Raw genomic sequence first — 12,682 nt, forward strand, 5'->3', positions numbered from 1 at the left:
TTTAACAGGGTTTAACCCTTAACCGAGTGATCCCTAACAGGATCGGTTCCTAACAGAACCTATTGTATCAGTCTTTAACTGGACAAGGCTCCTAACAAAGCGAACTTCTAAAGAGTTCAAAAACAGCATGTGGGTATTCATCCCCATCGTTGTTTTTCCCAGTTGGGTTTTCACGTGAAAAATCTGTGTCATGTGTGGTGTTATTCATGTGATGGTTTAAGTGATTTGTGTCTGAAGGTAAATCATGTTGATCTAGCTGTTTATATTTTTGATGATAGATTACCTGTTTATGCACTAGGGTGAAATGGAAATGAAGTATTAGATTGTATGACAAGATAAATGTCAACCGGTTTATGCTTGTCTCAATTATTCTAGGTTTTGCCGGTTGAACTCTGTTTAAGACCGATGTTACTGTTTGTTTACCAAAGCGCAATGTCTGCTGACAAACTGGTTTTAGGAATGTGTTTTTGTCTGTACTGATTCACACCCCTCCCCCTCTCGGTACCAGTTTGGTACTATCCGTTCATCATTGAGTTATCAACAATTTCAACAACATAAAATAATGTCACGTACTTCATTTCATTTCCATAATGGTATGGTTCTTTCCTCTTGTAATCCCATTTTGATGGGGAGTATAAGTTGTCTCTTGATGCCATTATTCTTATAAAATTCATAAAAAAAATAAGAAATGAATTCTCCTCTTACTTTTTTTTTGAGTATTTTAAGATAGTACCCACTTTGCTTTTCAACCATAGCCTTAAAAATTTTGAACATCCAAAAATCTCTAATTTTTGGTTTAAAAAGTATGGCAAGAGAAATTATCCATGGAAGTCGAAAAAATAAAAATTCTTACCAAAATATTCCTCTTGTATTTGTGCGCATGCACACGCTCTTGAGGCAATTTCGCCCTTTGTGATTTGTTCGATATAAAACTATCTTGATGATGCTTTCTAAGTGGACACCTTAAAGATAATTCTTGTTTTGTTTGATTCTCTCACCATATTCTTCTTTTGAGGCAAATATTATATTGAAATTTTATATGATTATAATGTGGTTGTTACAACCATGAATCATCTATGGTTGCTTTTAGGACATGCATTTTAGTGGAAATAATCTATTCTCTATCATACAAACTATTACTAGGAGATGGTAATTAAATGATTTACAAAATATTTTACAATAGTTATCTTCAAGCATTGCTTTATATTTATTTTGATATATGTTGCCCAATACTTAAAAGATTATGTTTGGGACAAGCAAAATATCATGAATATAAATAGCTTCTCCTTTATTAGTCTCCATTGCAAGGGTACATTTTCCCATTAAATCAATCCCTTTATATCACCAAATTTTACTTTTCACAATTTCATCTTATTTGACGAAGAGATCAGGTTTACTTGTCACATGATTTGACCAACCACTTTCTAGGAATCACATCTTTTTGAGGTTTTTATGCCAAATTGCATGTCAAGTGTTGTGCATCTTCAAGACTCTTCATAGTTGGCTCTTGACTTATTCAAGTTATACTTCCATCTTTATATGTGTTTAGACTCATCATATTCATATCATTCACAATACAAACATTAGATGCTTTTGCAATCCAAATAACTTCTCTCGCTTCCTTTATTATATGCTCTTCCACTTCCTCTTCCTCTTACCACATCGTCTATTAGTAGAAGACTACCCTAGATATTTAAGTAAGGAGAGGTTGTTCTTCATTACTTACAATAGACTACAAAATTTCAACAAAGTTATTTGTAGAATGTTGCATACATTCCTTATAAGGTTGCAAAATATCTACCAACTCTACCACTATGAATGTGGTTGGATCTTTGCTTTCTTCAACATGACTGTTGCCATTGGTCAACTTTAGGAAGAAAAGACACCTCTAATTTTTTTTTACAATTTCCTACTCTATTATAGCTTCCCCTTGACTTTGAAAATTGGTTTAATACCTCGAGTCTTTGTAACAAATTCTTGAATTAACTTAACTTCTTTCATCCTTAAATTTTCCAAATCTCTTTAAAAGGTTGAATTAATAGAGCTCAATTGTCCTTTTTATCTTCTTTTGACTAAGTTCGTTGATTTGATATCAAAATATTCGTATCTACATGTTGATTATATCCTACTTCCACTAATTCCACTAATTCCCAGAGATCTTGAAATAAAATAAGATTTTCATTTTGGTACTCTAATATTCATTGTTGTAGCCTGTAAATAATTGAAGTTGGAAATGAAAAGCTACTGTCCTCAGCTATTTAGAGATGACTGTTAGCGTGACCTCTACCTGTACAATAAAATTTCTACAGCATATAAATTTAAAACTCTTAACATCATACTAAAAAAATATTTTACAAATAGAGAGCTGAAAATATAATGCAATTACTAAAATCTCTGCCATGAACTAAGCAATCAGCCAAAATGAAAAGAAAGACTATTCTTATTAATGAAGTGGGCTGGTTTTCTAACATCAAAAACAGCAAAACAAAAGAAATTTTACTAAGAATTATTACAGCCTATCACCAAAATAAAACTTAACTGTGCTGCTGCCACTTTATGCAAACTAAATTAAAACTGAAATGTGCATACATGTACACGGCGTATAGATGCGGTTTTTACAATGCGTTACGAAGCATTATTAAAAGACAGAAAAAACTGAAGTTGCATTCTGTTGATGACTGAGATGATTGCTTTGAACTGTTGATGTTGCATGACCGTTGATAACTGCATTGATCATGCATCATTTTCATACTCCTCACGCGATGTTCTTACATGGAACGTAGATGAATATCTTAGTTGACGAAGGAATAAAAACCTTATGTTCATGGATCGAGAATAAAGTTTCAACATAAAAAACTCTCAATTCCAGTGCTCTTTATTTACCCCACCCCACCAAGACAATAGCCTGTAGACAACCTGAAAAGCACGCAAAATTTCACAAGATTATTTTCAATGGACACAAAATAGAAGCAAACAGAACATAAAACTTCAATTTGCATGATGAATGGTCTACCCCAAATGCAAGAATGTGTCTGGAACCCCATTTTCTTTAATGCTTTCGTTATGCTCGCTGGAATTGTGTGCGGAACAAATCGTGGAAACAGATGACTTAGGATGATCTTGTCTGTCCAAAAGCTCAAAAAACATCGTTTCCTCTTCATTGCTATTTTGTGCAGAGGTGCAACAGTGTGTTGCGTTTAACTGCTCAACATATATATGTATTTCAATATTAGTCTTGTACACTATAAGGAAGAATTATACAAGCCCATTTAATAGGATCGTAGCTTACCTGAACATCGAGTTTGGTATTTCCCTCCGTTAATTGAGCTATCTGCTTAAAAAATAAAAAGTTTAGGAAAGCACCATGCATATTATTAATTGCAGCTAATAATTTCTATCCGTCTAAAAGATCAAGGCAAGGCAATCACTAGATATAGGAAGGGCCATTTTTTCAAAGCCCAAAATAAACTTGCTAAAATACTTTCGAAAAAAATATATACACGAAGCTCAATATTTATCAGCTTCACCGCCATACTGCAGGTGCCTGTGGTGCCATGCTTAGTTCTATTTTTTTTGGCACCTAGTTTAGCTATTGTTTGCATTTCAGATAAGTGTTAACAGACTCAATTTTGCATATTTATCTGCCAGTTTCGATCAGTTGGAGAATAATGTTACAAAGCTGTAATCTATAGGGGTCAGTAGTTCAGTGGTAGAGCACTCCAACAGCACATGGAAGGTCTTACGTTTGAGTTTCAGTTGGTTCATGAAAACTTAACATTTACTGGTAGGGAAGTAGTTACTGGTACGTAAATTTGATCATGAAAGGGAATATTTTATGACAAAGATAATATATGGCAAAAGTGTAAAATATTTATGCAACTGTAAGTTTTTGAGTGCACAAAATGTGACGATATACTAATTTTGAAAAAGAAAAACTCACATGATTAGAAATAACAGCCAAAACCAATGGTATACATCCAATCATCCGTACCTATAAAAATATCTAGAACCATGAATAGAACCCATGCTAACAACATATCCAACCCATAAACCATAATCACAATATCTTTGTTTGGAACTTGTCAATGAAGATCATAGAGTTGAATATGAAAATCAATCAAAGCGTAAAAGTCTATGAATCAAAACCAATGCCAAGATCATAAAAAAACCACGTAGTAACAAAGAATAATCACTATATTCCACATATGCAACAAAAAGTCATAATTCTCACAAGTCCAACACACTAAACCATGTGAACATGAACCTTCAAAAAGTAGTAATGGAACAAATAGAGAAAACCTATGAACATCACATAACATGTCCTTCCATCAACACCTCCAAGTGGTAAGTTGTATCAAGTTAGATCTCTTTCACAACCCCAATCAAAAATCCTTAAAAACACCCAACCATTCAATCCCATAGATCAAATAAAACATATACCTTATATAACCAGCCATGGATGCAAGCCTCCCTAAATAAGGAACAAACCCAAATCCATTCCTAGAATTAGAAAACTACACCAATAAAATCTCTTAAACTCTTCATAAATGACGTAACAAATCAAACACATGTATAAGGAGATGAGCATGCCAAACACTCATCAAAGGGAACCCTCCAAAAGTAAACAACTAGAGCTTAAAGTTCATATCCATAAGATAATAAAACATAAAACAAGTTGAATCTTAAAAGAAAAATGAGTAATACCTATTAGATGATTATCAGTCAAGTAGACCAAGAGTGGGAATGAGAATGCTCCTCTCGGATATGCTACGCCACACTTACTCCCTCCAAGAACAATCTCCTCTATAAGTCTATCATGAAGTATGTCAATATCTAGGTGAAGGCTCCTTGGAAGTTCCTAGTTGAAACCTCAAAAGAGTAATCAACTCAAAAATGTCTCAAAACTCGAACTCTTACCTCACCCAAGTGTCCAAGCATCCATGAGTACTTCTAACCAATTAATCCATGTTAAAATCTAAATACAACACCACACTCTCGTGAAGCTCCTAATCACATGCCCAATGTACTAAATACTAAAATATGTATTTAGATCATTGTCAAATCTCCCACTACAAATCTACAAAAATCCACAAACACATCATGACATCGTGATCTAGCATCTCCTCAAAAGATTATATGCTCCAATTAACATATCTTACTTCAAGAGCACCTATATCACGTCAATACTCTAATGCCCAATCAAGAGTCCACCATGGCACAATACCAAACATCCTCTCAACCAACTATGACTTGTCAAAAGAGAAAAGTCATCAACTAATTTACCTCATTGAAATATTCCAAAAATCCTCCATAGCTAGCCAATATGTCGACATCTCCAATCACATGAATAAAACCATCTCTTAAATGAAAATCACCCATGATCCACACAATTAATTAAAATGCTAAAAGCTTAAGGGAATAAAGTACAACCAAATTTCCAAACCATGAAAACATACGACCACCAAAACATCACTATCAAAAGCCCCCGCTTAACCATGTAGCCTCCACCATGGCACAATACCAAACATCCTCTCAACCATCCCTTGTCAAAAGAGAAAATCATAAACTGATACCTCATTCAAATACTCCAAGAGTCCTCCATTGCTAACCAATATGCGAACATCTCAAATCACATGAAAAAAACCATCTCTTAAATGGATCACCCATGGTCCACACAATCAATTACAATACTAAAAGCTTCAAAAAAATAAAATAATTGATCAAATTTTCAAACCATGAAAATAAACCACCACCAAAACATTATTGTCAAAAGCTCCCACTTAACCATGTAGCCAAGCTATCCATGAAATTGTGGTAAACAACGTGCTACAAATTCTGCTAATAATTATTTAGGCAGTCAATATCCATCTTCTCATCCCAAAGCAACATACCAATATACAAATGACCATAGATAAGACCAACTGAATTTGCATCAACACTTAAAAAGACCTATAAATTTAGAGAGTCCACATCCAAGTTAGCCCACTGCAACTAAAAGGTGGTGAACCCACAAAACTAAATAGCTCATAGATTCCAATTCAATATAATATGCAAATTCACCATTACATCGATGACCTGTAAACTAAGATGACTAAGATAACCTTAAGATCTTGAAACTCAAACATCAAACCACATTTAGATTTTATTTGCCAAATGAATCAACAATTGATTAACCATCGTGAAGGAATCAAACGAGCATCTAATAGACAAGGAGTTAAGATCATCAATTCAATATAAGCTGTCCAACTTGGAATTATTGAAATGTAGTGGATTATACTAACTAAATATTTTTTTCTAGTTCCAACCTTTGTAAATATAGATCCTACAGTTCCTCCAATCTGTGACCACTACACATTTTGATCATCCTGGGTTGCTGGAGGGGTTACTGGAAACTTCTAGTAAACTGATCAACAAGGCGAGACGATCAGTTTGGGATGATTTATAAATACTTAAAAACAAGTCGACGTATGACTTTTTTATAATACCTTATTGACTAATTTTTCAAACAAAAACAGTTAAATTCCTCTCAATTTGTCAGAATTTTTCCCTATAAGTTGCACAGTGACACACTGTATAGAAGTTGAAAACCTGAGATACAATTACCACAATTCCTTCATTCCAAACACTGCAGCTCATTGACCATTATATTACTAGATGAATCAGCTCGGATATACCAATTTTTGACCAAACATGCCAAATTTGTTCACAACTTGGGTTTAAGTAGAGAATTTTTAGGCTATGATGTGTCTGGTATGTACATCCCAACAACAATCGAAAAGCCACTCTGGAGATTTTTCTTTTTAATTATTTGGATTTAACTCATCAGGTTGCATATTAGTTATAATGATTGCAACCATGGGATTATTCATGTTACCTAGTTTGCAGGTAAGCAATCTTTGATTATCAGGCTAATTCTTTCTCCTTCAGCCTTCGGCTTCAGAATAATCTGTTTTCAAACTTTCAGTTGGCCGTCATGTTTATCCAATAATGGCATACCACATGGCACAAACAAACTACTTCTAGTGATCCAGGGTAATTTTAATTCATTTCTAGTGCCTTAGGACGATTCAGACCGGAAACAATCTAAACCATGATTAAAGATTCGTCAGGTCGAAAACAGAGGGCTATTCGATTGGCCTCTGGTATTGGGGATGGCCACAACAGGGACGCTCGTGGGTGTGGGGAAGAGGAAGTTGCTGCTAGGGCAATAGTAAATTTGGATGCAGATGCAATTAAGGAGGTTTTGGAAAATGAAAAACATTTTGTTAGAAGGGGTTTGATAGGGAGGTTTCAAGAATTTTGGCCAAGTCTTGGTGATCTTCACAAGTGGATCTTAGAGACTTGGGGCCTATTATGGTGAGTAATGTGCAGATCCTATCCAAGAAAGAGCTCGAGGCTTCTTTGTGGTTATCTTTGACAAGGTGAAAGATTGGAATAAAATCTTCTACTCATCTCTCTGGAGCTGGGAGGGGAAACATACTCTGCTGCTCAAACCCTGGTATCCAACATCTAACCCAGTCACTGAATCTTTTGATCGGATTCCGATTTGGGCAAGACTTCCTAATCTAACACTTCAGTTTTGGCTTGAATCTTGCTTTAAAGTTGTAGGTGATTCTTTGGGAAAATTTTTAGGGGTTGATAAGGGCTCCTTGGATTATCTTCATACTACTTATGCATGCATCTTACTGGAAATGGATTCATCCAAAATCCCACCTGCAGAACTCGTTTTAAAGTCTGTAAATGGGACTTGGGTGGAGTCAATAAATTATAAAGGTATTCCATTTAGATGCAGGAAATGCTTCCAAATTGGGCATATGGCAGCCAAATGTGAAAAGCAGAATAACAATAGGAGGGCCTCTTGGTGGAAGGATGTCTCCCTTCATCATTATTCAGTGGAGAAGGATGTAGGGAACATCCAAAAAATGATCATAGACAATGAATCTTCTGTGGATGGACAGGAGAAACCATATTTAAATGCCTTGAACCAGGAGATTGGCAAAGGCAAAAAGGATAAATAGTTTTCAGACTCCTCTCCTCGAAACCCTAGAAGGGTAGTAGAGACAAATCAACAAGAAGCATTGAGCCCAAAGGCTAAAACCGGGATAGGTTCTTCAAGCAGGAGTGAGGAGACCATCAATGATGGGGTTTTGAGCATGGGACTTTTAGGGGTCTCCCTTTGCTCTACACAGGCGGCTTCCTCCCAGGAGGGAGAATGGCAGGAAGTTAAAAGAAAGAAAGAAAGGAAGGTTCCAAATGTGATTCTTTCTAGTCCAGTTTCGGAATTGACACAATTTTCTGGGACGGCTTCAGCTTTGGCTGGATAGCTGACCGACCCTGCCATTTTTTCAAGTTGGATCAAGCCAATTTTGGAAATTTCAAACTCTATTTGAGGTTTTTGAGTTTTCTATATCATTTTATCTATAATTATATGATTAAGTTTTGGTTTATTGCTTGGAACCCTCTGGGTTGAGCAATCATATGTAATTTTCTACAGTTGATGATGTTCGGGATAATGTGAATCTGAAAATGTCTAATGATGAAGATAAGATTAGAGCTCCAAGTCAGTTTGCTCATGATGGCTATAACTGTATTTTTTGTGGTTTAGCCATCATCCTGGCCAGCAAGAACCTTTCTTATTTAAATTTTGTAAAAAACAATTTTTTATTATTAATATAAATCTCGACTCTGTCTTTTATCGATCAAAAATAAATAAATAAACTGAAAACTCCCTTAGAATTTTCTTTTTCTCCAAAGTTATTCCAGATACAAAAGGAATTTCTCTCGAGTTCAACTAGCTTAAGATCAGTTTCTTTTCCTACATAAGATTTCTAAGAATTCCCAAGCCCACTAGACACGTGGCACTCACTTACTAGTCCCATAATTTAATTAAGATCCGAGCTCTACAATGGCCAAGGACACTTTACATTGTTCAGCTTTTCTTGTGTTTTGGAGAAAAACTGTCTTCTAAATACTTAGCCTAACATCAAGACTACAAATGCTTTTCATTAGAATTCATAGGGAATTAACATCCGTAACAATAGAAATAAGGTTGATCTATATGAAAAGGTGTGGGGGTACTGATAAGTGTCTTAATCTCGCAGTAATTGGGCAGACACGAGGTAATATCTCACAGCCAAAAACTCTGAACTTACCTAATATTTAATCTGGTTATGCCAAGAAATTAGCCGAGGCATAATGATTTAGGGTTGAAAATCCTAGAGGATCTTCATCAAGTTTAATAACTATTTTGGCTCCATTTTCTTTCGGGGAACTTTTGGCAATTCTCTGAGGTGAAATGTTTCGAAGAGATTTCGGATGCAAAATCTATTACAATCTAATTAACTAAGAATTCGGCTCTGAGTGTCTGACTAGAGAACTCCATGACTATTCTACTCGATATTTGAATGTGTGTTAACTAAGAATTCAGCTGAGTGTCTGACTAGAGAACTCCATGACTATTCTACTCCATATTTGAATGTGTGACTTTCCATTGGAAGCTACTTACCATGTTTCAAAGATTTGACGCTTTCAAAGAAAGCCTTTTGACAAAAAGTATTTGGAACCCACTTCTCTAAATCTTGCCACATCAAATTTGACATATGATTATGTCTGATTTAATCCAACAAATCTATGATTGTGAGGCTCGAATTTAACCTGTGATCTGTACTAAATTAAGGCAGGTTTCATATCCAAACTTCTCGAATCACTTAGGGTACAAACTTCTCGAATCACTTGAGATACAGCAAAAGCGAAAAAGGGGCTCCAAAATGACTTCAGATTCAAAACTCATTTCTATCAAGAGGCATTTATCAATGGCAGAAAATAGAGATTCAAAGGTTGTGTATGTAAAAACAAAATGCGTGGATAATGACTGAAATTATATAAATGTTTCAATATCCCCCCAAAAAATAAATAGACAGTGAACTCATCAAGGCAGATGAAGACATCAAAACAGAGATGAAAGGCTTCACTGTTGTGAAACATACATCCAGGTTTGACTGTTGGACTTCACACTTCCAAAAAATTCAAGTCTAATCCATGGTAGGAATAGCCATGCCCAGTAATCTCAACTACGTTTTCAAGCTTCTTTGTCACCTTTTTATTAGACCAAGACAAGCTCTACAGAACTCTAACTTCTCTTTTCAAACAACTTTGGTAAATGCATCTAGATTCAAGCTAAAACGATCCTTCTCCAACATCGGCTTACTATGTCCAACAAAACTTTGAATAAAATAAAATTATATTGAAACTCTATGTTGTGCTTCATTCGTTAATGAAAAGATGGAGTTTTATCTAAGTGAATTGTACTGTTGTTGTCTGCTATTCAGTTCAAATTGTTGGTCATTTGGTTGAATTGATTATGTGTTGCATAGATGTTTTGTCATTGATGCCAACACTAGCTGTTTGGATGCTTTACCGGCACCCTTCTGGTCCCAGTAGGTTGAGTAGTTTCTGGTTGGTTTGGATCCGGCATGATCCGGTAGACTCCGATATGCTTTGGTTATGGAATTGGCTTATTCATGATACTCATGTTCATATTCAGTCAGTTGGTTTTGGTCTGGTGATCGGATGCTATCCTGTTTGCTTGGAAGCCTGGCTTGACGTTCCGGCGAGGGTTTCACCGGCAGAGCTTTTGATGAAGATCTTTGATGATATGCATAAGAGGTGTTGGTGCAGTTTCTGATAGAGTTTCAGGATGTTATTCTTGATCATGTTCGAGATTTAGCGGATGAAGATCATTGCTTTAGTGTGTTGACCTATATTGGGTCCCAGTTGATCTAGGTTATGGACCGGTTTAATGTAATGTGTGGATTGGACCTCTCGATGTGTTTCCGGGATGTCTTATATGTTGGATATTATTTGTAATTATGTAATTGGTTTATTTTCTGGTGGCCGACTTGATTGTTTATGGTCGAGGGTTTGTATATATAGATGTAAGATCTCATTGTAGATCATAATGGTATGGGATATGGATATGTAATGTGCGAATAATGTAATATCATTCAGGCAGAGGATTTGGTCGATCATTGAAGATCAAATTGGGTTTATGTATAAAAGGATTTAGTCCTCCGGTATTGAGTTTAACCGAAACTGTACTCAGACATAGGAGATGCTATCTTTGCAGTTCAAACACTTCTGCTGATTGTAGTCTGGATCTCTATGTAGTCAGTGATACTCCTTTTGTGATGAGCAGTGCGCTCTAGGCTGTTGGCCTTCCTGCAACTGCAGGCCCCTCAATTGTAATTCACATACTTACTTTTAAAGTATTATCTAACTGTGGATAGGCTTCCCACCGTGGTTTTTTCTTTTACTGGGTTTTTCACGTATAAATCTTCATGTCATGTGGATGGTATTTATTCTGTGATTATTGTTCATGCTTAATTGGTTTAGCTGCTATTTCGGTATTAATGTTTTGGGTTACGGTATTAAAGTTTTAATTGCTTAAGGTTCTAGTAATCTGTGACAACTGATTCACCCCCCCCCCCCCCTCTCAGTTGTCTTTCGGTTATTTGAATTGTCTAACAATTGGTATCAGAGCTTTAGTCCTCTCTGCAGAAAGCTTAACCGCTTGAGGAAGATCCTATGGCGGCTAACAGTTCAAACTCATCCAATTCATCTGGAGCTATCTTTCGAAGGGATATTTCTAAGCTTGATTGAACAAATTACACAGTATGGAAGATTCAAATGGAGACTCATCTGAGATGTCTTGGCAAGGAGATTTGGGAGATCACACAGAATGGTGTCACACCTTATAATCCGGCATTTGGAAATCCTCCTCCACCAAACCTGGATAAGGAGCTTGAGAACAATTGTAGAGCAAGAGAAGCCCTCTTGTGTGCATTTTCTGATCAGCAAATAATGGGATTAACTGACAAATCATCTGGAAAGGCTATATGGGATAATTTGGAGGCTCTTAATGAAGGTGCCCCTATTGTGAAGATTGCTAAACTTGATGGTTACCGGATGAGATATGAGATGAAAGAAGATGAAAGGATTACTGCATTCATGGAAAGGGTAAATGAGATTGTTGTGGGAATTCAATGTTGTGGTGGAATTCTGAATGAAGATGAAATTGTTTCTAAAGTTTTGAGAGCCCTACCACCGACTTACAAGATGAAGGCTACTGCTATTTATGAGTTGACAACAATGGCTAATACATCTATCAACAGAGATACTTTGGTTGGGAAATTATCTGCTTTTGAGCTTGAAGAATTCGAACCTTTTGGAGTTGTGAAGACTGAACCTACTTTTCATGCATCTGCATCAACAACCGGTAAGCAAAATTGGAAAGCTTTGTATGCAAAGGAATTGGATGATATGAAGAGAGAAGATGATGAGTTTGAGCAACTTGAAGCACTATTTGCTATAAGAGTACCTAAAGGACCGGTAGGAAGTAAGTATGAAGGATAAACACCTTTTAAATATTTTGCATGTAATAAGATTGACCATTTTGCATCTAGATGTCCTAAAAGGAATTCAAGATTTGAAAAAAGAGTTAGAAGATCTTATAAGCCTAACCTTGGATATCAAAACAAGTATAAGTACAAGAAAAACATAGACAAATTATGCTACATAGCGGATGAGGAAGGCATTAGTGATTCTGATGATGAACCGACAGAAGACTCTGCTAGTGGTTCTGACAATGGGAAGGAATGGGTGGTCTTGTCTATCAAAGAAGATG

At 35.9% G+C, this 12,682-nt stretch overlaps 1 protein-coding gene across 1 annotated transcript in view; it reads right to left on the reverse strand.

Moving 5' to 3' along the window:
• Window positions 1-2,422: 2,422 nt before the first annotated feature.
• LOC131035504 (MADS-box transcription factor 23) overlaps window positions 2,423-12,682 on the reverse strand; it is a 141,011-nt gene continuing 130,751 nt past the window's right edge. The window contains exons 6-8 of the mRNA XM_057967217.2: window positions 3,290-3,331; window positions 3,014-3,201; window positions 2,423-2,916 (exon numbers count right to left, since the gene is read on the reverse strand). Of these exons, the coding sequence (XP_057823200.2) occupies window positions 2,880-2,916; window positions 3,014-3,201; window positions 3,290-3,331 (267 nt within the window). The 3' untranslated portion in view covers window positions 2,423-2,879. The remainder of the gene's footprint in view (window positions 2,917-3,013; window positions 3,202-3,289; window positions 3,332-12,682) is intronic.

This window comes from Cryptomeria japonica, chromosome 10 (assembly GCF_030272615.1).
Source record: "Cryptomeria japonica chromosome 10, Sugi_1.0, whole genome shotgun sequence".
Classification (NCBI taxonomy): domain Eukaryota; kingdom Viridiplantae; phylum Streptophyta; class Pinopsida; order Cupressales; family Cupressaceae; genus Cryptomeria; species Cryptomeria japonica.